At 47.4% G+C, this 27,500-nt stretch overlaps 3 protein-coding genes across 3 annotated transcripts in view; 2 read left to right on the top strand and 1 right to left on the bottom strand.

Annotated features, from left to right (window-relative positions):
• The window catches only part of LOC308149621 (inactive rhomboid protein 2-like), a 42,215-nt gene extending 39,439 nt beyond the window's left edge, over nt 1-2,776 (top strand). Inside the window, 1 exon segment of the mRNA XM_080522493.1 lies at nt 1,459-2,776. Coding sequence (XP_080378619.1) covers nt 1,459-1,878 — 420 coding nt within the window. The 3' untranslated portion in view covers nt 1,879-2,776.
• Nucleotides 2,777-6,302: 3,526 nt separating this feature from the next.
• Nucleotides 6,303-7,649, bottom strand: aanat1 (arylalkylamine N-acetyltransferase 1; the record flags this gene model as incomplete). The annotated part of the gene is made up of 3 exons (XM_080524134.1): nt 6,303-6,608; nt 7,033-7,187; nt 7,493-7,649. The coding sequence occupies 3 exons, from the start codon at nt 7,647-7,649 to the stop codon at nt 6,303-6,305; spliced, it is 618 nt and encodes a 205-aa protein (XP_080380260.1).
• Nucleotides 7,650-12,988: 5,339 nt separating this feature from the next.
• ube2o (ubiquitin-conjugating enzyme E2O) overlaps nt 12,989-27,500 on the top strand; it is a gene marked incomplete at its 3' end in the record, with an annotated part of 30,963 nt that continues 16,451 nt past the window's right edge. Inside the window, exon 1 of the mRNA XM_080522821.1 lies at nt 12,989-13,435. Within this exon, the coding sequence (XP_080378947.1) occupies nt 12,992-13,435 (444 nt within the window). The 5' untranslated portion in view covers nt 12,989-12,991. The remainder of the gene's footprint in view (nt 13,436-27,500) is intronic.

Consider the following 27,500-nt stretch of genomic DNA (forward strand, 5'->3'; position numbering starts at 1 on the left):
ATCACACTCTCGATGTAAAATCTCCATTGAAGATGCTTTTTAGTCTTGGATTAGGTTGAAGGATTAGCCTGTCTGTGAAACCGGCCCATAGTGTCAAATGCTAAAGGCAGCCTTGTCAGAACCCTGGGAATCACCCAATGAGAAATCACTGGGTGCATTACCTGCAGCCAGTGGCGGACTCAGGCTGTTTGAGGGGCAGGGGGGGCGAAAAGAAAAAAAGGGCACCTACTGCACAACATGGGACCCCATCAGTGCACATGGTCAAGTTTAGACCATTGGAAGGGCAGCCAATAGGGCACGTCCTCTCATTTTGCCACTCAAAAGGGCACTTTAGTGCGACGTTTTTCAACGGTGGGGGCACATGGTCAAGTTTAGACCATTGGAGGGGCACCAATAGGGCACGTCCTCTCATTTTCGACACTCAAAAGGGCACTTAAGAGAGACGTTTTTCAACCGGGGAGGGACCAGGAGGGGCGGTCGCTCCCCCTGCCCCCCCCCCTGAGTCCACCAGTGCCTGCAGCACCTTGATTTGTGCCAGTGTACCTCCCTAACCCCCACTTCCTCTGTCCACAGATTACCCTAATGCTAATGCTTAGCTAATGCTTTTGTGTGGCTTCAACAAAGGCCATTGCTACAACAGTTATCAACGGTCTATTGTTAAAATTCTAATATTTGTGCCCCCCAACCCCCAGCGAAAGTATCTCCCACGATTGTACTTGTATAACCAGAGTGGCAAATAAACATCTTCTTGTATAGGATGCTATGATTACTACACTGTCTGTTGTGGTCTCACCATGGCACATTTATTCACATTTATTCTGATGGTAGGATTACCACAGCACAGTGCTTCACGTCATCTCCTAAATACGTTGACAAGAATCAGTGCCACATATAGCCTGGGTGACAGTCGCGTGGCGCTACATACGTGTGCGTCTGACGGTCTGGCGGTCACGCTTCCGGTGTAGCCGGGAATAGACGTGAAAACACACGCGTGGCACAGAACAAAAGCCCCTCAAGCCACTTACCTCTCAGTTTGAGAGGATTATCTCTTAAGCGGAGTCAACGAGTCCCCTATGGGGTGGTAATGACGAGGGACTGACAGTTGATTGCCTGTGATAATAATGTGATGAGAGAAGAAGATCGTGCAGAGTTGGGGACTTTTCCATTAGTGCGCAGCAAGGTGTCATCTCTGAATCACCACAAAGCAGGATGTGTGTGCTTTTAAACCCCATCTCATGCTGAAGTGCACCCGTGACTCAGCCATAAATGTACGTGTTGGCCTTGTCACCTGTTCATTTAGAGTAGGCCTATGCTTGCTCAAGCAGACAGACACACGCAGACACACACACAAGCGTCATATCACAAACACATAATTCCACCTTGTTTAGTCAAAAGTGGATGCATTTATGACCCCCCCCCCCTCTCTCTCTCTCTCTCTGACCCCCCCCCCCCCTCCAGGTCGGACCAGCGGGCTCCCAATTTGGGCTGCTGGCCTGCCTGTTCGTGGAGCTGTTCCAGGGCTGGCAGATGCTGGAGAAGCCGTGGAAGGCCTTCCTTAAACTCCTGGGCATCGTCCTCTTCCTCTTCTTCTGCGGCCTGCTGCCCTGGATCGACAACATCGCCCACATCTTTGGCTTCCTGTCCGGACTGTTGCTCTCCTTTGCCTTCCTCCCATACGTCACCTTCGGCACGTTCGACAAGTACCGGAAACGCGGCCTGATCATTCTCGCCATGGTGGTGTACTTGGGGCTGCTGTCGTCTCTGATGGTCTGGTTCTACATCTACCCCATCAACTGGTACTGGCTGGAGCATCTCACCTGCCTGCCCTTCACCAGCAAATTCTGTGAGAAGTACGACATCGACCACGTGGTGCACTAGTGCTAGCCAGCCCTGATCTAGCTGTTAGCTCGCTAAATCACTAATTATACGCTAACTCGCTAACAGGCCCTCACCAGAGGCCAAGACGGGAAGCGCTGTGGAAACGGAACTTTGAGGAAACTGAACTTTGAGGAAACGGAACTCTAAAGGGTGTGGAATTGTAAGGTAGAGCGTACCTGGTATTTGTACATGACTGTAAGGTTCTAAGTGTAGTAAATACCCAAGTTCACTCAGCAGTTCGTACAGGCTTCAAGACTTGAACAGGCCATGATGGTGCAGTGAACAACACTCAAACTACTTGTGCTGAAGTGGATAAGAAAGATTGGAGCCATGCTGTATATTATGTCATGCGGTTCATGAACTCTTTGGCTGGGGTATACTACCTTTTGTACTGATTTTGTACATTACAGGATGTATCTACAATAACACTACATAACATTTCATTATGGTCCTATTCAAATACTATCAATTTTCTGCTCAAGTGAGTATTTCAAAATGTCATTGAAAATGTAAAAGCCATACATATGATTTGTCAGCAAAGATCTGTTAGGTGGCTCTTATATATTTTTTATTTTGCATGTCACTTATTTGTTTGAAGGTTTAAAATGTTAGTTCAAAGACCAGATGTGAAGTAGGAACAGGGAGGGTGCTAAAGGTAAAGGAGACGTGTTTGGTACAAACAACAGAGGCAAGAGTGTCATCAAATACCACCAGTTGCCTTTCACAACTACCACTGTTATGAAATTATTATATATTTTTATATTGCTTATTCTCTTCTCTGCCTATACAAATGTTTCAGTTTTGGTGGTAACAAAAGGTAACCTGTCCGCCCTACCTGTTGTTTCCCCTCAACCCTATCATAGGTGCTAAAAGAAATAAAATAAACTATTCAATTTCAGCGGTGTGTCACTGCCCCCAAAGACCAGTTTTAGTTTGATCACTACACACACTGAATTGTGTTGGCCACAGTTTGACCTGAGATGTTGTTTCGTTTTATGGAAACCTAATTAGAAAGTGCTTTCAAGGGGCTCTCTGATCTGATTGTCCAATAGACAGTATATGGTCTTACGAAGCACACTGCTGATGCTGGACAGTCCATACAGTATGTTTTCACTAGATGTATCGATGCCATATCTGCACTCTTTTATGTATCATGGTTGCATTTTTAATGTGTCATAGAATTTCAATGATATCAGAGCCAAATGGTTTCATGTTTCAATGTTTAGTTTTTTTGTGTGTTTGGAAAATAGCAAATGAGAATCATCAATGTACTGTGCCTTTTTTGAACATATTTTGATTTATGGGGTGCCACGTGTCACCTTTGCTATTTACATTAGAGGTGTTTTATACTATCCCTGTCAAAAGTAACCCCCCTGTGTTGTTGGATTACAGCTCTGTGTTGTTGGATCACAGCTCTGTGTTGTTGGATCACAGCTCTGTGTTGTGGCAGTTGTCCGTCCGGCTTTATTAGCTGCCGAGAAACGATTCCTGAGAAGTGGATTACTGCGGTGGAATGGATTATTTGAGCGGGACGATTTATACTCTGGGAGGCTTTGCTTATTCACTTTACTCACCGGCGGTCAGCTGGTGGTGTTTATGACCGAGTATGTCAACATGGTGGTTGATTTTATGTTCAACATTTTCGGGGGGTTTGGAGTTGTTGGACTATCACTTAGAGCTCTGATGTTCATGTGTTGTGATGGTGCGATTCAGAATGGTTGAGAACCTTGTTTGTCATGGAACCCGTCCCTCCCTTTTCTAAGATCATGTCCTTTATAGGAATTCACAGTGCCTTTTCAAATGTGTGTAAAGCCTTGAAATCTGAGTCTCTGAGTTAGTCAACAACCCTATGCCTGCAAGCATGAGTGCACGTGGCAAAAGGTACTTCTATTGCTATCATTTGCGATCGGACCAAAATAATTTGTTATTTATTGGAATAAAAAAGGGATAGTTTGGAATTTGCTCTCATTCTGAGATATTGTGATATGTTGCAGCTGTATATGCTTTTCCTCACATGTACAAAACTAAACTAAAATGTAAATCTATATGTCTTCCTCCTCCTGAGGTGTGTGTGTGTGTGTGTGTGTGTGTGTGTGTGTGTGTGTGTGTGTGTGTGTGTGTGTGTGTGTGTGTGTGTGTGTGTGTGTGAGAGAGAGAGAGAGATACATTTCATCCTGGCTTCATGCCTTTTGCTAGATAGCACATGTAAATATCCTGCAGCCTGACCAGTCTGCCCTCTCCTCGTGAAATCCTCTCCAGACAGCATTGCCAAGGAACGTGCTGTGTATAGTGTGACACTATTATTAGTGTCGTAGATTCAACAGAGATTTACCTCACAACTTCAATCTTTGTGAGTGTCACATTTACGACTGGTTGTGAATTCTAAAGGAAGTCTACCCTGGCTGTAACGACCTATGGCTCTAGTTTTTCAATAGAACTCCTATAGGACTCCACCGTGTATCCTTGTGTTCGAGAGGGAAAAACATTCAGAAGCAGACATTTTTTAAAAATACATTATTTATTTTACTTTCAACAAAACATTATAAAATGAATCATGTCTTGATTCAAGACTGTATGGAGGCAACATGTGGTGGTTTTCTAGCAGGGGAGAAGAAGGCGATCACTTTATCAAAGGAATAGAAAGCATGTAGAGGAGGGATATTGGCAAACGTTGCTGTGTTCTGTATCAGTGATCGAAATGCCTTTTAAGTCTATAATAATCAAATACTGTGCCGATGTAATCATTAACAATCCGAAGCTTGACATTTAAACTTGGATTTCCTCATTACCATAAAATATTCACTTCGACTACCATGCAACCAGAGGTTTCCACCTCGCTGAGAACCTTCCAAACCACGTGACTTCTGCAGTTGCAGTAATGCTTCGGACTGCACGTGTTTCCTCTAATGGGCAGACAGGTGGTTCTAATACCCGCTAATTCAGGTGAACGTGACAACCTCACGCGCTGAATTTATTAACGGCATCCTGTAGCCTGCCGTGGCCTGGGCTACGTACTTTGGTGGTTGGACAATAGACACAGCTTGGTTTGCATATACCCCTCCCTGATATAAATACATAGAATTTAAAATAATGTAATATATAATATTGAAACAATTATTATCTTAATTAAAGACAATACTATATTAAACATTCTAGCAGCCTAGATACTGTAGTAGTGTACACTAAAGTGCTCACTGCCAAGCTATTTCAGCTGCCCGGAGCTTTCAAAGGCATTTTGTACAGAAAGAAAAAGAGAAAAACACGAGTGAATTTTAGAGAGAGGTGATCGCCCAGGAGGTGTTGATCGTCATTTAAACAAGCATGTAAGCATTTAAGAACATTCTGTACAAATAGAGGATGTTAATCTATACCCCTCCCTCAGTTTATCTGCATGTCTAGGTTCTCAAGTCATCAGTCAAGATGCTGTCTACTAAAATCTCATCAGACTTTTCAGAAGTAAAACAAATGTGACACAGCCCAATGAAAAGGGCTACCTGTAGGCGAAATCATTTTTAAGTTTTTTACATGTGCTTAAACTACAGATTGTAAGCTTTCAAATGATGCATCATACATTGAAATCGGAAACAAATTGAAGACGACATGAGTATTTGAAAGTTGCTACACCGGAAATCACTAAGCACAGAAAATCCCCATCAAAGATAATGAATTCCCATCAAACAACAAGAAACGAAGTCATTGTGTTATAGATTACACTTATTTAATGAACGTAAAACTGTTCGGAAAAATAACGAGTGGGTACTTCACATCTTCGAGTTGAATGTTAGCTAAAAAAACGAAAATTTGAAGAAAAAAAAAAAACTTTAAAGACGAATTTGACGTCTTTCTCATTTCCGAGAGGTGTCCAGAAACACCAGGAGCAGTCACAAATGTCCAGCATTCATATAAAATTAAAATGGAAAACAAATAACAAATAAGTCACAAATAAATAATTAGAAAACCAATACATTACTTAGTTCTAAGTATAGTTTCTTTTTTGTTCGTTTTATCGTTTATTTTCAATGTACTACAGCTGCTCTTTTCCAAACCTGTCCCGTTTCCTAGGTAACTAATGAATTATATTTGGCCATGTAACTAAGAGGGTTGTTAAAACGAATCAAGCATCTAGCGAATTCCATACATTCCCAAAGACCAGGGGTCAATGTTGGGAGTTGTAGGGGTTAGAGACAGAGACAGCTCTGGTCTCTTTAGGGTCATCTGTAACATGCCCAGACACACCAGGCAGGACTGGACACACACCCTGCCATCAACACAGTGCAAAACAGATAAACACCTAGCCACACACAGCACTGTAGCCCACATGAACCAGACACTGCTCACATCCCCCTTCCAGCCTTGGCAGAGGACAGCCTAACACCTGGCTCCGATGAAAGGAGGATCTACGTTCTTTCACCACAGACACTCAATCAACACCCACTATTGCGGCGCATAAATGCATGACCCATCACCGGATGCGTCATCTCGACAAAGGTCAAAGGTCCCACGGTGATCTCACTGGGGCCCTGAACTTTGAACCCGGACTTCTGGTAGAAGGGGACCAGGAAGTCCTCGCACATGAGCACGGCGCGGCGGACGTAGGGCAGGCAGCGCAGGTACTGCAGGTAACGCCACATCAGGATGGGGCCCTTGCCCTGCTGACGGAAGGTCCGGTGGACCGCCAGCACGTGGACGTGGACGGTGGAGCCGTGTGGCTTGTGGAGAGTCAGGGCGTCCTAGGAAGAGAGGGAGGAAAGGGAGGGGAGGGGTGAATATGTTTTAAGTGCACTTGGTGAGGTTAACCAACATCAAGTACTTCACCATTGTTACTGAGATTGAAATCAGTCAGCTCTACATTCCACAAGTGTCTCTCTCTCTCTCTCTCTCTCTCTCTCTCTCTGTGTGTGTGTGTGTGTGTGTGTGTGTGTGTGTGTGTGTGTGTGTGTGTGTGTGTGTGTGTGTGTGTGTGTGTGTGTGTGTGTGTGTGTGGGTGTGGGTGTGTGTGGGTGTGTGTGTGTGTGTGAGGGCTTCACTTCTCCACTGATAAAATACTACTCAAAAGCTTCACATCCGGTGAATTGGGAACTATAAGTGATTCAAGCAAGACAGTAATATGCACATATGTGTTTTCCGGTGCACCCTATTATGTCCAGGGCTTACCATGGAAAGCTTCTCCTGGTCCCAGAGTGATCCGATGATGAACGCCACCAGCCGTCCCTCCTCAAACCAGCCCAGGGACAGCTCAGGACACAGGGTGAGGAAGTGTCGCACCTCATCCAGGTGGAGTGGACACTCCCCAGAGACTGAGATAAAGGCTGGGAATTGATGAAAATACAAGGTTAGCCTCCTGCTTACTGCCAAGTGCCAAGTACACACTTGGTAACTCTAAACCATCGCAAATAACTGAATAGGTTGATTTAATGGAGAGAAAAAACAATGGAAAATGTTTTTTCATTGTAGATTGGGTTGAGTTACAAATATAGGTTTGTTTCTTGACACGGTGTTACACACCCCCCCCCCCTTTTCTAAAGAAAGTTGTTAAGACAAACGTTTAAAAGTAGGCTAAAACTGTAAGGAAAGAATACGTAGGCCTATAGGCCTACACAATTGATTTGCTTACCCTCTCTCTCGATCTCGAACACGCTGATTGCGTCCTCCGGGCTGAGCGAACGGAACTCGCTGGCCGGGAGCGTGTGGCGACGGCCGTGGCGACCCGGTGAGACGGGAGACCGCATATGGCGAGGTTTGAAGAAAGGCAGTGCGCCAACTACTGACATAGACTCCGACATTTCTGTTGTTTTTCTGAAGTCTTCTCCTCTTTGATATTGAACGGACGTCTCTTCCCTGACTTTCTGAGGGCGTATAAACTCCACTCAACTGATCCAAGTGCAAACGGGCTGTGCGTAAAAACAATGATGTTAGGGGTGGCGCGCCGTGCGTATTTATACTGCAGGTGCTTAGAGCCAGTGTGCGAATTAAATCACGGTGTGCGGGGGAGCCCAGGGATTAAAGCAACAAACAAAAAAAATCTCCTGACGGAAAAAAAAAATCAGGCCAAATCGGGGCCGGTGGCTTTCCGTGCGCAAAGCGCGCGTGCGATTTTCCGTTCTACGTTCTAATGCTTTGACTTTTCTTTCGAAAAATGTGAACACATTTCCGCGTTGTCAAAAATCAATGACACATCGCTAGTCAACTAACACGGCTTGTTTTGTGAGCCTGCTAACAATGTAAAGTAGTGTTCTAGTTAACTAGGTAACAATGTAAAGTAGTGTTATAGTTAATTAGGTAGCAGTCCAATCCATTTCGCTGCTGTATTTTGGCTTGACTAGCGAGTTTGTGTTGTGATTCTCAACAACGTTGAAACGTAGTTTCACCCTTTTCCATAGTTTTGAATAATAAATGTGTGGACTGACGATGTAGCGCAGCCTAACTTATTCTAATAATTATTTAACATAGTTTCATTCTGATAATTATTCCCCCTCCTCCCAGACTTACATGGTCACATTATTATTGGATTGGTTGTTTGCGTGCCGGGTGAAGTTAGCTAAACATTTAACCTGCTAGCTAGCAAGAGAAACATAATGTCACTCTCCAAAGGTCTAAAGAGGAAAGTTGACGGTGAAAACAGGGCATTTAAAGAGGAATGGACAGCGAACTATGCGTTCATCCTACCTGGTTTCATCAATGCAAAGCCGTTGTGAGACTCACATTTTCCGTGCTCACAATGAATGTTCCTTTCCACCATGCGAGTCGTCCTTTTCGTCAATGAATGTGATAAAGACGCACGAGAGGAATTGATTGGTGCATAAAAACCTTGAGAACTGCCGGACGTCCATAATAACTGCCGGACGTTAAAGTGACGTCCATAATAATAATACATTAGACTTATAGCGCTTTTCTAGACACTCAAAGACGTCCATATCACCAGATAGCCAACAAATAGTGACCGATGGGAGATGCCAGTTTTCTCATTAAGTGAGATTTAATAGCCTAATATTATTTTTTCTATTTTTAATGAATGGCTCATTGTAATTATTATCCCTAGTAATGTAGCGTGTTTGCTCTGTCATTTCAAGAGCATATAGGCTAAGCGGATTCAGTTTTATTTTTTTTTGCGCCGATTTATTTGTCAATGTTTTTCATACAATTAAACTGCATTTGCTTTGTTACTGTTCACGTGTGGTGCAGTCACATAGCCTATAAGTAAACATTAAGTTTGAATTATTTACTGAGCTGGCGTTACTTTTTTCAAACCACACACCGCATGTCGGCTATTTCAGCACCACGCGTTGTCCACCTACTTATCACTATGAGGGGTTCAGCGTCAGTGCACCCCGCTCTGTTACTGTCAGGCATAGTTGTAGCCAATAAAGGCCTATATGTAGGCTATAATATATCATATACCTAATACCAACATCAAAATAGATTGTATGCCTCTACAAATCATATTACACCAGGTAAAATCCGTCACAACTTGGAATAAATCCATCGCAATTTGGAATATTTTAGAGCTCCCCCAAAATTTCACAAACCATGTTTCCAGGGGAGCTCATGTCACCACTAGGGGAGCTATAGCTCCCCGAGCTCCCCCTTATTTCGCACCCTGCTTAGAGCTACTCGTCATAAGCCTGAAACAAGCTGGAAGACCAAATCCTCCATTCTCTGAGAATACCGGCAACAATACACATATTTCCCGGATTTGTAAGGGGATATTAGACACGTGTGGAATTACCTTCGTGCTATGCACACTGAAAGCAGGGCCGGATTTTTGGAGTGGTTGTTTTCCTACTTCAGTCATTCATTTAATAAGCCTATCCGACAGGCAAGTCTAATTCAGATTCAGCAAAATTATAGGCCACATACACACTTAGTACAATTTCAACCATTTGGGGATAATGTAGCCAGTGGCCTATTCAATACAAGCATGCTTGGTCTTTATTTAATTAAGTAGCCTATTAATATAGCGCTTAAACTGGAGATTGTATTATAAACCCATCGGTTTGTTGTTCATTAAGTTAGCTTACCATTCGGCATGTGACTAACCTTTCCATTGGAAAAGCATTGTCTACTGATTGTTAGCCTAAAGGTTTATCCCATGATATTTTTCTTCTCAAAATGGTAAGAGGATTAGGGAGAGCGGTAAGAGTTTGTTGATCATTCGTTTAGGTTTAACCTTATGCCTTATCATAAGGCATGCATACGCCTTATAAGGAATTATTAAGACATATAGGCCTAATGCCAGAGTTTTGTGTTACAGACATGTAAGATATCACAGTTAATATCAAAGTACATGCATCAGAAAGAGACTGCATGTTTGATTATCATGGGAGGTGCGCAAGGAGGAAGGTTGGTTTTATAGGAGATAGTCGGCTACTTGAGCTACACTGCATCTAATCTAATGTTTTCTCTGTTGTCCCGCCTATTGAGTATTGTCAATCAATATCACCAATACCACTTTAATTTTGCCGCCAGTCTAATAGATGTTGCGCCTGCCATACAGCAACTTCAACTGGAGCTTATTGACATCCAAACATCAGCTGACCTGAGGCAGGCTGTGGCCTGTCAGACGTGTTGGACTGAGCATGTCAATGGAGATCAATTCCCAAACACACACAAAAAGATTGGCATTTTTTGGGTTTGGGTTGTTTGGATCAACGTACACCGGTGATTCCAGCTTCTCTCACATTAACGCTATTAAAACAAACAACCGACACATGACAAATGAACACCTTGATTATTGCCTGCGAATTACCCTGAGTTCATGTGAATCACACTTTTCTGCTCTTGCCCAATCAAAGAAGAGCCATTTATCCCATTGAAACATGTGTGCTGTGTTCATATGTACAGGTGCAACTCAAAAAAATTGAATATCGTGCAAAAGTTCATTAATTTCAGTAATTCAACTTAAAGGGTTAAACTTAAATATTATATAGACTCATTACATGCAAAGTGAGATATTTCAAGCCTTTATTTGTTATAATTTGGATGATTATGGCTTACAGCTTATGACAACCCCAAATAAATTGAAAAGGTTCAATATTGTAGGCTCAAGTGTCATACTCTAATCAGCCAATTAATCCAAAACACCTGCAAAGAGTTCCTGAGCCTTTAAATGGTCTCTCAGTCTGGTTCAGTAGAATTCACAATCATGGGGAAGGCTGCTGACCTGACAGTTGTGCAGAAAACCATCATTGACACCCTCCACAAGGAGGGAAAGCCTCAAAAGGTAATTGCGAAAGAAGTTGGATGTTCGCAAAGTGCTGTATCAAAGAAAATTAAGTGGAAGGAAAAAGTGTGGAAGAAAAAGGTGCACAAATAACAGGGATGACCGCAGCCTGGAGAGGATTGTCAGGAAAAGGCCATTCAAATGTGTGGGGGAGCTTCACAAGGAGTGGACTGAGGCTAGAGTTAGTGCATCAAGAGCCACCACACACAGACGGATCCTGGACATGGGCTTCAAATGTAGCATTCCTCTTGTAAACCGCTCCTGAACAACAAACAACGTCAGAAGCGTCTGACCTGGGCTAAAGAAAAAAAGAACTGGTCTGTTGCTCAGTGGTCCAAAGTTCTCTTCTCTGATGAGAGCAAATTCTGCCTCATTTGGAAACCAAGGTCCCAGAGTCTGGAGGAAGAACGGAGAGGCACACAACCCAAGACACTTGAAGTCCAGTGTGAAGTTTCCACAGTCTGTGTTGATTTGGGGAGCCATGTCATGCTGGTGTTGGTCCACTGCGCTTTATTAAGTCCACAGTCAACGCAGCCGTCTACCAGGACATTTTAGAGCACTTCATGCTTCCTTCAGCAGACACGCTTTATGGAGATAGATGCTGAATTCATTTTCCAGCAGAACTGAGTACATATGCATGATTATACTTTTCAGAGGGCTGACATTTCTGTATTTAAAATCCTTTTCTTATTGATTTCATGTATTATTCTAATTTTCTGAGATATTTAATTTGGGGTTTTCATAAGCTGTAAGCCATAATCATCAAATTTATAACAAATAAAGGCTTGAAATATCTCGCTTTGCATGTAATGAGTCTATATAATATCTAAGTTTAACCCTTTAAGTTGAATTACTGAAATAAATGAACTTTTGCACGATATTCACATTTTTTGAGTTGCACCTGTAAATGAGAAAAGTGTTATTGAAAATAAAGACAACTATATGCACTTATAGTTATATAGGCCTAATAATAAACACTTACATTAAAGGGTTTTATTGTATTAGGCCTAATTAATTGATATGTTTTACAGTATACAGTTATTGGAAATAATAACGCACGCATGTGAAAAAAAGTCTGGCCCCCCTACAAATAACATTTAACAAAATCTGTCCCCCTTAAAAATATGGTTGAATAGCCCTGGCAGAGGGTGTGCACCTCGAATGTACTCGTATGCCCCCTCTCGTGTCATGTCTCCAGCAGGCGTATCCCTGTTGATTTACTGTTCCCGTGCTGCTCTGCTACTAGCTATGTTTTATACTGTATATTTCTATGTATTTTGTATTTTGAATTTTGTAACTGTTTTTAAATGTGTTGTTGTACGGCGACCTTGAGTGCCATGAAAGGCGCCTTATAAAAGAAATGTATTCTTCTTCTTCTTATTATTATTATGTCAGCCATACGTCATAATCCTTACTGGAAATTACAGTGTCAGCCTATGTAGGGAACATGCTGTAAGTTATCTCATTCACAATGTTGTTTTACAAACGGCAGTGGCCGGTAGACTGCACACAATCCTTCCTTTTCAACTCAGCCAACTATCTGAGTACACTACACTGACACCAAGCGGCGATAAGTGGCTCATCCGTCGGCTAAGTGCCGTAGCCTACGCAGCTCGCCCTCTGCTACGCACCGTATCGACGTAGACACGTGCACTTCCCTGGTAACAGGGGGTGCGTTCTTAAACACGCCCCGAGAACGCCGGAGCGCACACTAAGTTCCACGTCATAAAGGGGACCGAGTCATTTGATTGGACAAGAGGCATTCCGCGAGTGCTGATCAGATTTCCCGAGCGTATTTACGAACGCACCCGGGTTTCTCTTATTTTTTTCTTCTACACCACCATCCCCTGCTCGCGCTCTCTCGCATCATTCCCTGACAACAGCACAGCAGCGATGGCGGAACCCGTGGCATCGATGGACGCAGCAGCATCCCCGTCCCGGAGCCCGGCCCTCTCTCCGGCTGTGAGCCCGGGGTCGGAGCCTCCTTCCTCCGTGGCGCTCTCTCCCTCCGCGGGGGGTTCCCAGCGGCTCCTGTTCTCCCACGACCTGGTGTCGGGTCGGTACCGTGGCTCGGTCCGGGTCGGCCTAGTCCGAATGATCCACGGCGAGGAGGAGTTCGACTCCGATTCGGACCTCGACGGTGATGGCGGCGGGGGTGGAGGAGGTGGAGGTGGAGGAAGAGGAAGAGGAGGTGGTGGAGGAGGAGGAGGGTGCATCCCCTGTAGCTCGGACACCGAGAGCGGTGCCGCGGACGCCCGGTCCCGGCCTCTCGGAAGGGGGTTCGTGGTGGTGCAGTGGTACCCAGAAGGAGGAAAGCAAGACATTCGGGAAACAAAGGTAACATTGTTGCCATGACGTGACATGTCCTCGTGTTTTACGCTGCCAGGTATTGACATCATCCCCGATGTTCGCCTTTTAAATGCTTCAATTAGCAGATGGATTGAATATCCCAGATTTCTGCCGCTAGCAGAGATAATAGAGGTAGCCCACATGTCAATCAGATAGGCAGTTCAACAACTGGGTGTGACACGGCTCAGCTAAACGACGTTAGCTAATGAGATTTCGGGACCGCTTCTCTGTTTATGGCCTGGAACCACCCATTCTTTATTCCGTTAGTCCCTTTAGCCAGCTTTAATTAGCTAACTTAGCTATAGCTCTCTATCTAGCTGGCTAATTAGACGCTCGTCGCTGCTCTTTTAGTGCTCATCTCGAATTTGGAAAATGAATCAGTGCATTCACTGGAAAGTTGTGTGAGAAAGAGAGAAAGCCCTTTCAAGACTCTTCAAAGCAGAAATGTGTCAAAAAATGAGTGCGCGTGCTGGAGCCTCTGCTAGCTGGAGCACCCTGACAGCTCGGTCATTCTACCTGCAGGCTGGGACACATCACATGTGATAACATCATGCCAGCTAAGCTATAACCAAGGCCATCCTCCTGTTTACAACGAGATGGCAGGCCTTCTAGCTTTTAGGAGGGTTGTGCTATTATTATTATTATTATTTATTTATTTAACTGTGGTATTATTATTATTATTATTACTTATTTATTTAACTGTGGTTAAATATAGTATAGTCTTCCCACAAATGCATTATAAAATCTGCAACCTAGGCTGTAGCTGTGACAGAATCACGTTTCTCAGTTCATTGCAATACACACTCTTGTTTAGGTAGTTTAATCAACATGCGTTCCTCTGATGCACGTGTGGGAAGGAAAATAAGCCCACGACTGACTCTTAAGGTGCAGGCCAGGCCTGGATTCTATTGCACATTATATATATATATAAAAAAGATTGCTCCAAGCATAGTGTAAGAACTGTAGTTCTAATGTGAACACCTTACGTTCTAGTGCTCGAGCAGAGTTATTACTCATTACATAACCGTCGGCCTTACTCACACCCCTTAACCCTAACCCTACTGTACAACCACAGCACTATACTTTTAGTCATTGTAATAGGTGTTCCATTGTCACAATAATATACAGGCACTCTGATGTGAAGTCAAGTGTACCCTCAAAGCTGTGTAGCCTATTTTTACCAAAGCCTGCACACACACAAAGCACTATCGAGCTCTGTGACAGAGCCACAGCCATCATTGCAAACCAAATAGAGAGAGCGATTGCTATATTGACATTATAATGGGATTCTGCTACAGTGAAAGGCAAGGGGGAGCTCTCCAGAGCCTTATGGAAAAGGGTCACACAGACAAACTGGAGTTGGGATGCTGGGGCAGGCCTAGAAGATGCTTACTTTGAACAGTGCAGTCCAGGGGAGGGGAGGGGAGGGCCTGCATTGTCCTCTGCGGGTTAAATGTGTAAAGTTCTAGCCATGGGAGTCAGTGTTTGGGGTCAGAACAAAGGCACTACAAGTTATGTGCGGCGGTGGACCCATGGGTGTAACAATGAGTTGGGAATGTTTACGTGACAGCACAAGGGTGATGACGCTCTGGGGCAAAGGTCATTCATGTTCTAGGCCTGGCCTTGGGAACTATACCTTCTGTGTGTGTGTGTTTTGGGGGGGTGGGGGGTGGTGTTAACCGCCTTCCTGTCACGTGTGTGCGTGTGTGTGCGTGTGTGTGTGTGTGTGTGTGTGAGAGAGAGTCCACCTGCTGCTCACTCAGTGCTCAGTGATGCTTTTTTAGTTGCATATCCTGAGCAACTAAAAAGATTCTCATCAATAATTCACGACTAGGTTACTTCCTGCGGTTTGCAAAAACTGCGTACTTCCAAGATGGCCTCGGTAGTCTCCCTAGAGTGTTCCCCCGTTCCCTTAGAAGTCGACGTCTATTTTCACTCTTCCACTAGATACTCTAGTCTAGATCAATGCACAGAACTCCATTACCTCGAATCCACCAGACCAGACCAAATTTTTTATTTTTTATTTGTTTTATCCTATTCCTATCCTATTCTATGAACTCGCTCTGAAGATATTCATGGACTGGCACTATATTCATGACACCGTACGAACAAAGATCTTTCCATTACAAGAGAGTCCCACCGGTAGCCAAGCCGTTGTAATATCTTATGCCGCATTTTATTCTATGAAAACGTAATTATCTCCATAGGGAATGGAGGCCTAAAGCCCAGGCCTTAGATCTCCAGCTCAGAGCAGGTTTCAGTCAGACACCTCGCGCCCCTGTGTTCCCTCAGAAGCCCTTAGCACTCCCTCAGTAATCACAATGCGAGCGAGTATTTTTGCCATATTTCGGCGTATTTCACCGGCGAGACTTTGAGCCTGGATCTGGGTAAGGCAAGACCAGCGGCCAATGCGTTCCTGAACCACTGTTGTCTTTCATGAGGGCCGATAATGATGATGATGGGGGGGGGGGGGGGGTGGTAGTCAGGGGGGCAAGGAGGGAGACGGCTGCTCGGAGGTCTTGGATGTCAGGAACCGAAGCCTACGAATTTGACTCTCTTCCACGTGTGTGATGTGACGTAACAACTTGAAACTGAAACTGATTGTGGTAGAGGATGGTGCTTTTTCCTCGTCCGTCTTTTCCGTCTGGCTTCCTCCCTCAGCCACGCCCCCCTCCTTCACCTCAGCCACGCCCCCCTCCCTCACCTCAGCCACGCCCCCCTCCCTCACCTCAGCCACGCCCCCCTCCCTCACCTCAGCCACGCCCCCCTCCCTCACCTCAGCCACGCCCCCCTCCCTCACCTCAGCCACGCCCCCCTCCCTCACCTCAGCCACGCCCCCCTCCCTCACCTCAGCCACGCCCCCCTCCCTCACCTCAGCCACGCCCCCCTCCCTCACCTCAGCCACGCCCCCTCCCTCACCTCAGCCACGCCCCCTCCCTCTCAACTCAGCCCCGCCCCCTCCCTCACCTCAGCCACGCCCCCTCCCTCACCTCAACCCCACCCCCTCCCTCACCCAAAGTCCAAGCTTTAATTTTACTTGTTTATTTCTCTTGATGTGTTTTCGATGTCTGTGTGGTTTTTCAAATTTATTTTAAATTTTTTAAAGGCTCTTTAAATATTTATTTTATTTATTATTGATAATGTTTATTATTCATGTCTGAACTGATGTCTAGCCTACATCAAGCAGAGCAGAAGATTTGGAAGAGAAGGTACCTTCTAAAGTTTACACTGTTAATTCTGCTGATATAAACTCCACCAAGAATCCAATGTTGCAGCCTTGCAGTGACCGCCTGGCCTGGGTCAGAGCTGCAGGGTGTGAACGGGATGATGCTGAGGTGGACAGCCTGTCCTGAGGTGTCCCTTCACCATTCATTGCAGTGGGAGATTACTGGTACCCCTGAAAGAGAGTGTGTGTATGTGGTCTGTTCAGACCAGGAGCATGATGAGGCGAGGGGCCCACTGACTTTGACACTACCTCTGCAATGGAACCCTGGGGGCTGCATACAGTCCAAGCCACACACACACACACACACACACACACACACACACACTGGACAGCATGACTAAACAGTGTCCTGTTGCTGCAGTGCACTACCTCTCCCTGTCCAAGGCCACCACTACTGCAGTGTGTGTGTGTGTGTGTGTGTGTACATATGTGTTACTGTATGTTACTGCGCAAGTGTGTGTGTGTGTTTCTGTCTGTCTGTCTGCGTGTGTGTGTGCACGCACGTACAAGTAATAAAGCTCAGGGCGTGGTGATGGCACCATAAGCCCCCCACCCCACCCCCCCATATCCCTTATTCAAGGCTTTGCTGTGGACCAGAGCTGTCAGGGCCGAGAGGCCGAGGTGACGGAGTAGCGTGGCCCAGGCCAGGGCCTCCTCCCTAGGGGGCCGACGGGACGGCAGTGGGGGTGGAGGTGGAGGTTGATGTGCTAATGACAGGGCGTGTCGAGGGCCAGGGACGGCTGCTGTTGCTGCTGACTACCGCAGAGGGAGAGAAAGAGAAAGGAGGTAAGGAAGGAGAAAAGGGGGAGATAAGGAGATAAGGCCGGAGGGGAGGGATTACAGGGAGGTCAAGAGAAAGGAAGGTCTGGAGATATGAGCGCCAGGGAGGGACACACACACAGACGAGATGGGGGGCAGATGGCTGCTATGCTAATGAGAGCGCTTTGTCCTTGATAAGTGATAAGGGCCCCCCCCCCCGCAGACCCATTAGTTCTTTTACCCTCTCCGTTCTTCTTTTTGACATTGTCTGAGGTACTAAAAGGTCTTTGTTGCTTTTTGTGTCAGAGGAACTGTGCGTGTCTGTCCTTGGGAAAAGGGAGCAGTCAATTCAGTCTGTTAACCTACGGTCTCGTGTCGGCCGACGGAATAGCGGTAATAGCGGCCGTGAGCTACAGTAGGTGTCATCCCCCCCCCCTTCCCCCCCCCCGGCTGACTGAAAAGGCATGAAAGGTCAAGAGACGGGTCGTTAAACAGCGGTGACGCGATCATCAAGGTTTATGCTTCACCCTCCTCGTGTCCTCGACGGAAAAAAGCATGAGGTCATACAACAGCCTCCGTCCTATTTGTCACGTTTTGCCCCGTCATCCCCCCCCCCCCATCCCCAGCCTGGTCCAGCCTGTCTGCTGGTGATGAATGGGAGGTTGGAAGGATCCATCTCAGACCCGGGGAGGCGCGGGGGGGGGGCTGATGTGGGTGGGGGGTTGATGTGGGGGTGGGTGGGGGGCTGTTAGACTCTCTGCCCTGAATGCATGGCGACTCCCATCCGTCAGCCTAGCTGGCCCATCCCTCTTAGGCTCTGAGCTCCGGTTGCTTTGCTGACCTAGACTGTACAGTACACTGTAGTAACTCCCCCCTCCACCCCCCCAGCCCAGCGAGTCGATTGTAGAGCATGTGCCGAGTCACTCCATCTCCGGCTATTCGATGTCAACAGTCCTACCATGATTACGTTATCAATTAGCCAACCAATTAGCTTCTTGTTTGAGGGCTGCTTTCAGCAGAGTGTTGACTAATTGCTCTCAGCCCGCTCCCCACTGTGAGGACTGTAGCTAATCTGCCAGGCCCTAATTGACGCTAGGCACCTAATTGACGGTAGGCGCTAGCACTAATTGACGCTAGGCACTAATGACGCTAGGCACTAATGACGCTAGGCACTTATTGACTTAGAAGTAAACGATGGGCCGTCCTTGATATATTCTTTAATTTGCGAATTGATTGAGGTTTGTTTATTTAGTGTTGGCATTTTAGGGAGTCCTGGGAAAACTGTTGCGCCTTACTTTGTCCTTTGTCTCTTCCAGTAGTTGGTTGCAGGTGCGGTAGTTTCAAAAATGATAGGGTGACATCATGTATCCACATGAACTAAGTGAGGGTCTTTTTAAGGGTTATTATTCCTAACCTGATGCCCCGCTGATGGAACAAGCTGCAATCACTACCACAGAGTCACTACCTTTCTGCCGTAGATTTAAGACCCATCTCTTCATCTCTTCAGGCCACATCTTAACTGTCCCTCCTAAAGACCTCCTCATCCCCACTACCCGCCTGTACAGTTTTCTCTACTGTAAAATCAATAATAATAATAATGAAAAAAGTCATTCTTCCTTCTTCTAGCGTTGTAACTGCCAACGGCCGCTGGTCCTAGCATAGATTTATTTTTCTTATGATGACGGACGGATTGATGATTCACTTGCTTTAGACAAATGTATTTGTTGTAAGTCACTTTGTATCAAGGCGTCGGCTTCAGGCCCCCCAACATTTTTTTGGATGGTTGGCTGATCCTGCGGCGCAGAGAGCCACCTGCAGGTGTGGAGGACCAGCGTGTAGTCTGGCCCACACCACCGCTGCCAGGGCGGTCTCAGGTGGTGTGGAGGACCAGCGTGTAGTCTGGCCCACACCCCCGCTGCCAGGGAGGTCTCAGGTGTGGAGGACCAGCGTGTAGTCTGGCCCACACCACCGCTGCCAGGGCGGTCTCAGGTGGTGTGGAGGACCAGCGTGTAGTCTGGCCCACACCCCCGCTGCCAGGGAGGTCTCAGGTGTGGAGGACCAGCGTGTAGTCTGGCCCACACCACCGCTGCCAGGGGGGTCTCAGGTGGTGTGGAGGACCAGCGTGTAGTCTGGCCCACACCACCTCTGCCAGGGAGGTCTTGGGTGTGGAGGACCAGCGTGTAGTCTGGCCCACACCACCTCTGCCAGGGAGGTCTTGGGTGTGGAGGACCAGCGTGTAGTCTGGCCCACACCACCAGTGTTGGGGTAGTGCAGCGGTGGAGTAATGGTGAGCAGGTGTCAGGGCCTTAGGAAACACACACACAAACACGCACACACACACACCCAAGCAAGCATGCACACAAACAGCCACACTAGCGCACATACCTACATTCTCTGTTGCATAGTCAAATGGGCCTGCCACACACACGCACACGCACACACGCACACACACACTAGACGGTGTGACAGTGAAGGTCTGTAAGGACACGAGGCCACCCAGCAGGGCAGGAAGAGGCGAGAGTAGAAAAGGAGGACAGGAAAGACCCGCCCTCTTCCATCCCTCCCTCCCTCCATCATTCCTGTGTCTCAGGGCTCAGTTAGACCCTCATGCTAACTGGCTGTGGTGGGAAATGGAACAAGCTGTGAACTTTTCTCCCTTTACTCCTCCTGTCTCCTCCCCCTCCTCCTGTCCACCCCCCCTCTCTCCTCCCCCTCCTCCTGTCCATCCCCCCCCTCTCTCTCTCTCCTCCCCCTCCTCCTGTCCACCCCCCCTCTCTCTCTCTCTCTCTCTCTCTCTCTTCTTCCTCTGCTTATGTCCATCCCCCACCGCTCTCTCTCCTTTCCTTCTCCTCCTGTCCACCTCCCCCCCCCCTCTCTCTCATCCCCCTCCTCCTGTCCATCCCCGACCTCTCTTTCTCTCCTCCTCTCCACCCCCCCCTCTCTCTCCTCTCCTCTCTTTCTCTCCTCCTCTCCATTCCCCCCTCATCTCTTTCTCTCCTCCTCTCCATTCCCCCCCCTCTCCTCTCTCTTTCTCCTCCTCTCCACCCCCCCCTCTCTCTCTCCTCTCTTTCTTTCCTCCTCTCCACCCCCCCCTCTCTCTCCTCTCTTTCTCTCCATTCCCGCCCCTCTCTCTCCTCTCTTTCTCTCCTCCTCTCCACCCCCCCTCTCTCTCCTCTCTTTCTCTCCTCCTCTCCACCCCCCCTCTCTCTCCTCTCTTTCTCTCCTCCTCTCCACCCCCCCTCTCTCTCCTCTCTTTCTCTCCTCCTCTCCACCCCCCCCATCTTTCTCTCCTCCCCTCCACTCCCCCCTCTCTCTCCTCTCTTTCTCTCCTCCTCTCCACCCCCCCCCTCTCTCTCCTCTCTTTCTCTCCTCCCCTCCACCCCCCCCCCCCCTCTCTCTCCTCTCTTTCTCTCCTCCTCTACACCCCCCCCCCTCTCTCTCCTCTCTTTCTCTCCTCCTCTCCACCCCCCCCCCCCCCCTCTCTCTCCTCTCTGTGGACAGGGCAGGAGAATGCAGAGAGCAGTGATGTCATGTGGAAGGCAGACAGTGTTGTGTTTGTCTACCACACCCTCCTTAGATAATGGATGATCTGAACTGATATTCCACACAAGGGGAGGGAGAGGGGGATGAGAAGGAAGGAGGAGGAGGCGGAGAGGCGAGGCCTTGCATGCTGTCTCCACTGCAGTGTTGAACCCTCGCAGCAGGGGTCTGTTGACCTGTCTCTGTTTCTCTAGGAGAGCCATGTCTGCCTCTCTCTCTATCTCTCTCTCTCTCTCTATCTCTCTCTCTTTCTCTCTCTTTCTCTCTCTCTCTCTCTCTATCTATCTCTCTCTGTCGTGCTTCATGTTTTATTTCTCTCTCTCGCTCTACCTCCTCCTCCTGTCCTTTCTCTGACTCTCAATCACTGACTCTCTCTCTCTCTCTCTCTCCCTCTGTTCTCTCTCTCTACTCCACTCTCTCTCTTCCTCTCTCTTCCTCTCTCTCTCTTCCTCTCTCTCTCTCTCTCTCTCTTCCTCTCTCTCTCTCTCTCTCTCTCTCTCTCTTCTCTCTCTCTACTCCTCTCTCTCTCTCTCCCTCTGTCCTCTCTCTCTACTCCTCTCTCTCTCTCTCTCCCTCTCTCTCTCTTATCAGACTGCTCTTGTCTGTCCTGTCCGTGCAGCGTCAGTACAGGGTGTTCTGGAGCAGACGGTTCTGTCAGAGGAACCAGGTGGTGTTCCTCCGGCCTGCTGCTCGGTACTGTAGGGGGAACCCGGGTCCAGGCCCGTGGGGCCCGCCTAATAGGCCCTGGCCCTGTGTGTGTCTGGCCTTCAGAGATGGCTGATCAGCAAGCACTGGACAGGGAACAGACTGTGTGTGTGTGTGTGTGTGTGTGTGTGAGAGAGAGTGTTGTGTGCCTGTGTAACCTTTTTGTGTGTGTCTGTGTGTAATATGCCCTTGTTTTTGTGTCTGTGTGGCTGGCCCATGACTGTTGTGTGTGTGTGTGTGTCTCTCTCTCTCTCTGTGTGTGTGTGTGTGTGTGTGTGTGTGTGGAACCTTTTTGTGTGTTTGTCTGTGTGTATGCCCTTGTTTCTGTCTGTCTGTGTGTGGCTGGCCCATGACTGTTATCTCTGTGTGTGTGTGTGTGTGTGTGTGTGTGTGTTTCGTCTCCATGGAGAATAGGCGTGGCCCTCGGCTGCAGTCCTCTGCAGCTTCCCTCCCTCCCTCTCTCCCTCCCCCCCTCCCCCTCCTTCACCCCCCCCCCCTCCCCCTCCTTCACCCCACCTGGAGAGAGAGTGACTCGTGTTAATTAGCCCAGGAAGTCACAACAAATACTGCCGCCCATCGATCCCTGTAATCAATCCAGGAGGCGGTGAGCCGTACTTATCGGTGGGCGCAGCCGTGTGTGTGTGTGTGTGTGTGTGTCTGTGTGTGGTGCGATGATGACATAGATTCTGCACAGAGACTGAATCATGACAGCAAATGGAGGTTAAATGCTCCCGCTAGGCATCCATGTAGATCTGCTGATCTGTCCTACCAGACCTGTAAGATATATATATATATATATATATATGTATATAATGTGTGTGTGTGTGTGTATGTACACTGTGTCTGGAACAGGCACACACTGTCTCTTCACACACACACACACACACACACACACACACACACACACACACACACACTGTCTCTTCACACACACACACACACACACACACACACTGTCTCTTCACACACACACACACACACACACACTGTCTCTTCCATCAGACAGACCGCGCTCCGCGGCGTCGGCTGCTCTCTCGCTCTACCTCCGCCCTGACAGCGTGCATAGCAACAGTGTGATCTGCTTTGTCTTAGCCTGACAGCCTAGTTTTCCTCCACAGAGAATCCTCTGTTCAATTAGGTGTGTGTGTGTGTGTGTGTGCGCGTGTGTGTGTGTGTATCCGCCTGTCTGTGTGTGTGTGTGTGTGTATCCGCCTGTCTGTGTGTGTGTGTGTGTGTGTGTGTGTGTGTGTGTGTGTGTGTATCCATGTGTGTGTCTGTGTGTGTGTGTGTGTGTGTGTGTGTGTGAGAGTGAGATGTGGTGAACTGGGAAGGCAGGAGAAGCCCCCCCCCTCCCCCCTCCTCCTTTGACAGAACACAGTTGGTTTCCAGGCTGGATGTAGTGCTGACTGCTGACTAGCCTGCATTGTGATTAAGCTTAGCAGTTGCTGGACCCTAAACAAAAGAAGCCAATACAGGGGTTTCCACTGAGTTCCTGAACCTTGCTCTCGTTAACACACACGCACACACACACACACACAGACACACACACACACACACACACACCTTTTCCTTTTTAGTTTGTTGCTATGATGCCTGAAGCTGTGTTTTCTTAGCTTCAATCATGTAGATGGATTAGAAATCGTTGAGATTCAGGGAGGTGTGTGTGTGTGTGTGTGTGTGTGTGTGTGTGTGTGCGTGCTTCCATGCATGCATTTTCTTAGTGAGGTGAATTGTTTGATGTCTGTGTGTGTGTCTGCATGCTGATAAGAAGAGAAAGGATTTCTGCAGGATGCGTGTACGGAGGCACAGATCACACATACACACACACACACCCACACACACCCAGAGTGTGGCGAACAGGCAGCAGATGACAGTGTTGTTGACATCTCCAGGAAAGAAGAGGAACCCTCGCTGGGAAGAATAAAGCAACCAGAACAGGTGGATGAAAGGAGGAGAGGATTGATGTTATCTCCCTGAGATCTCCATCGCCCTCCGTGAAACACCGTCTCACGGTTCCCCTCCTCCCTCCTTTGTGTCACGAGACGGAGATCCAGATATTCCCTCTTTCATGTGATGATGAGCATCGTTATCACATGATTATATGCTCGCGTACAGTAACGTGTAATTTCACAGCTCCGCGTCTGATGATTGCACAGCCCATTACAGACCCATACGCATGAGCTCAGCGGCTTCTTTAGTTTAGCAGTGTTGGGCGGCTGTGGCGCAGGAGGTAGAGCCGCCGTCTAATGATCGCAAGGTTGGCCACATATTATATTTTATTACCACATGTCGAGGTGTCCTTGGGCAAGACACTGAACCCCAAATTGCTCCCAGTGAGCGGGCCGGCACCTTGCATTGTGTGAATGGGTGAATGAGAGGCCGTTGTAAAGCGCTTTGGATAAAGGCGCTATATAAGTGCCGTCCATTTACCATTTTTCAACGGGTCTCAATCAGAGAACAATCAGTTCTGCTCCAAGGAGATGATGTCGGGGTGGAAGGGAGGTGGGGGTAACTGTAGGGTAACGTGAGCCCTACATGGTCCGGTTGTCCAAATTCATATTGATTCCAGCCCCATCATTCCTAAGGAGAGGAGGGGGGGTTAGGAAATTAGTTTATCCAGATATTGCATGGCTCCTTTAGTGCTCTCTCTCGTCTGTGTGTGTGTGTGTGTGTGTGTGTGTGTGTGTGTGTGTGTGTGTGTAGAGACTGTTAAGGCAACGCTACTGCGAAAGAGTACAAGGGAACATGGCGGTCGATCGCATCTTTCCCTCATTTCTGCAGAATTTAGCGGAGTAGTATTACAGCCTAGCCATAGTACTGCTGGGGAGTGTGCGTCCGTGCGCGTGTGTGTGTGTGTGTGTGTGTGTGTGTATGCAGCGCTATTACATCAGTAATCTATAAGCTACCTACACGATATCTAATTTCGGCGAACAACCTTGATTAGAGTCATATGGTCAGTCAGTCTCCCTCAACCTCTCGTGCTGACCTCATCATCCAACCTCTCACGCTGACATCATCATCCTCCGCTTGGTTTTCATCGCACCTCGCCATCCCCTCTCGGCCAATAACAATTTCACCCACAGCCACTGTCTCCCAATCAACACCCTGTTCCTTGGTCTAATTGACGCAGCACTCTCTCTCTCTCCCCCCTTCACTGACACCTCTCCTGCACCTAATTACTTCCCCCCTCCTGCACATAGCATAGCCTCTCTTCCTCTCCTCTCTTCCTCTCCTCTCTTCCACTCCTCTCCTCTCTTCCTCTCCTCGCGCCTCCCCTCCTCTCCTGTCTGTAGTTATCGGTGAGGTCACTGTAGGTGAGGTTACACTCTCTCTCTCTCTCTCTCTCTCTCTCTCTCTCTCTCTCTCTCTGGGTATATGTATACACTCGCCGGCCACTTCATTAGGTACACATTGCACGTCCTACTCCTTTTTCCCTTTCTAAAATCACAATCAACTCTAAATCCCAACTCTAAAGCAGTTCGGCGTTTAACCAGTGCATAGCCTAGTTCAAAAGCCAAGACAGTGCATGGTGGGACAGTAGCCTACATGTATACGGTATTACAGTAAAGTATAAATAAATTAATATAAAGTCAGGATGCGTGCAATGAATATGAATGTAAAAAAGTAAATATGTGCATGAATATCAATATGTGCAGTGTGATATGTATATGACAAGGGCAAAGATATGTACAGTAAAGATATGTGCAGTGTGTTCTTTGTGTGCACTCCCAGGAACTCTTCATATATAATGCATGAGAGGTAATATTTAGATTTATTTTACACAATGGTATCAATTTCAAAGCGTTTCTCCAGTTTCATCCTTCTGCTATCGGAGTCACAGTTGCTCATTTCTCCAGTTTATGTGTGTACGCTTGGGTCAGAGTGTGTGTGGAGGTTGCACATTTCCACGCCACGTTAGTTTTTTAATAAATCCAAAATTGAGCGCTAAAGTGGCATACGCATGCTTTTTTTTGCGTACGCAACATTTTGATAAATGACCACCCAGGTGACTCATTGTCATGTTCAAGAAACCTGTTTGAGGTGATGAGAGGTGTTGTTTATGCCAGATCCTGGCCATCTGAATGTCACAGCGGAAGAAATCGAGACTCATAAGATCAGGCAACATTTTTCCTGTGTTCTATTGTCCAGTTTCGGTGGGCCCGTGCAAATTGTAGCCTCGGTTTCCTGTTGTTAGCTGACGGGAGTGGCACCCGGTGTGGTCTTCTGCTGCTGTGGTCCGTCTACTTCAGACGAGCCCGTCTACTTCAAGGTTCGACGTGCCGCGTCTTCAGAAATGCTCTTCTGCATACCTTGGTTGTAACGAGTGGTCATTTGAGTTTACTGTAGCCATTCTATCAGCTCCAACCAGTCTGGCCGTCCTCCTCTGCCCTCAGCAAGGCGTTTTTGCCCAGAGAACTGCCGCTCGCTGGATATTTTCTCTTTTTTCGGACCGTTTTCTGTAAACCCTTGAGACAGTTGTGTGGGAAAATCCCAGTCGATCAGCACTTTCTGAAAACAAACACAAACCAGCCCGTCTGGCACCAACAACCATGGCACGTTCAGTCACTTCCATCACCTGCTTGGTTTGAACGTAAGCAGATCGTCTTGACCATGTCTACATGCCTAAATGCATTGAGTTGCTGCCACGTGATTGGCAGATTAGATATTTGCGTTAACGAGCTGAAAAGGTGTACCGAATGAAGTGTGAGTATGTAACGTCATATATAATGTAATGAGTGTATATATACTGTAGATCAATGGGTGAGATATTAGCAACCGGCTGCTAGCCTCCCCTCCTCTCCTCTCCTCTCTCCTCTCCCCTCCTCTCCTCACCCTCTCCTCTCTTCAACTGCTGCCAGTGGAGCAGCTTGCGACGGTACTCGCCAAAATAAAAGCTGATGACTGGATGATGTCATGTCCCCTCCTCCCTCCCGCCTACCTGCCTGGCTGCAGACCTGGCCTCCCTGGTGTGGTGTGATGGGCCTCAGCCTCACCAAATAAGACTGCTTACAGATTAGCATATAGCATGCTAGCGCACTCCCACCCTACTGTACCTGCCTTGACTACTCCCAAGCAAATCAAACCGAAACAGCATTTATAATTAGATTCAGATTCAACTTTAGTGTCATTGCAGAGTACAAGTACTAGACAACGCCTGCAGTAAGATAATAACACCTAAATAGCATCACACTAGAATGCCCCCGCCCCCACACACAGGCGCGCGCACACACACACACACACACACACACACACACACACACTGCCTTGCATATTGATGACACCATCCTTACCTGCCTTCCGTTCTGATCTGTTCTGATGGGGCAGCTAGCCAAATTGAACTGCAGTGTGTTTGAATGACCGCAGGCAGCTGATCAATTGCGTTGCAGTCAGCCAAATTGAACTCATTAGCACGTAGCATGCGATGTGCAGCACGTTTACCCATCTTGCCTACTAATGCTTTGCCTTTGAACAAACGATTCCCCAAAAGAGACTAACATTGCAGTGAGTGCATCCGTTTTTCAGTATATATGGTTGTAAACCCCCAAACTAAGAGTTGTTCGCCAACTGAGCCACAGAGGACCCAGAGCTTAGTCACCCCCCCAGTTGTTCATGGTCTACAACCATATGCAATTGAAAAAGAAGAGAACGCACACCGCAGAAAACTTGGGCAAGGTGCTGGCGACGGAGCAGAATACTATAGAATGAAGTAGAAGCTGCACACTCTAGTTCCAGATGCAAAAGTGTATTTAAGGTCGTGTTCTCACATGAAAGTCCGAATCGAGACCCGGAGCAAGTGGATGAGTTCGCAACATTGTTGCATAA

Source organism: Nansenia antarctica (assembly GCF_963989245.1).
Source record: "Nansenia antarctica genome assembly, chromosome: 2".
Taxonomy (NCBI): Eukaryota; Metazoa; Chordata; class Actinopteri; order Argentiniformes; family Microstomatidae; genus Nansenia; species Nansenia antarctica.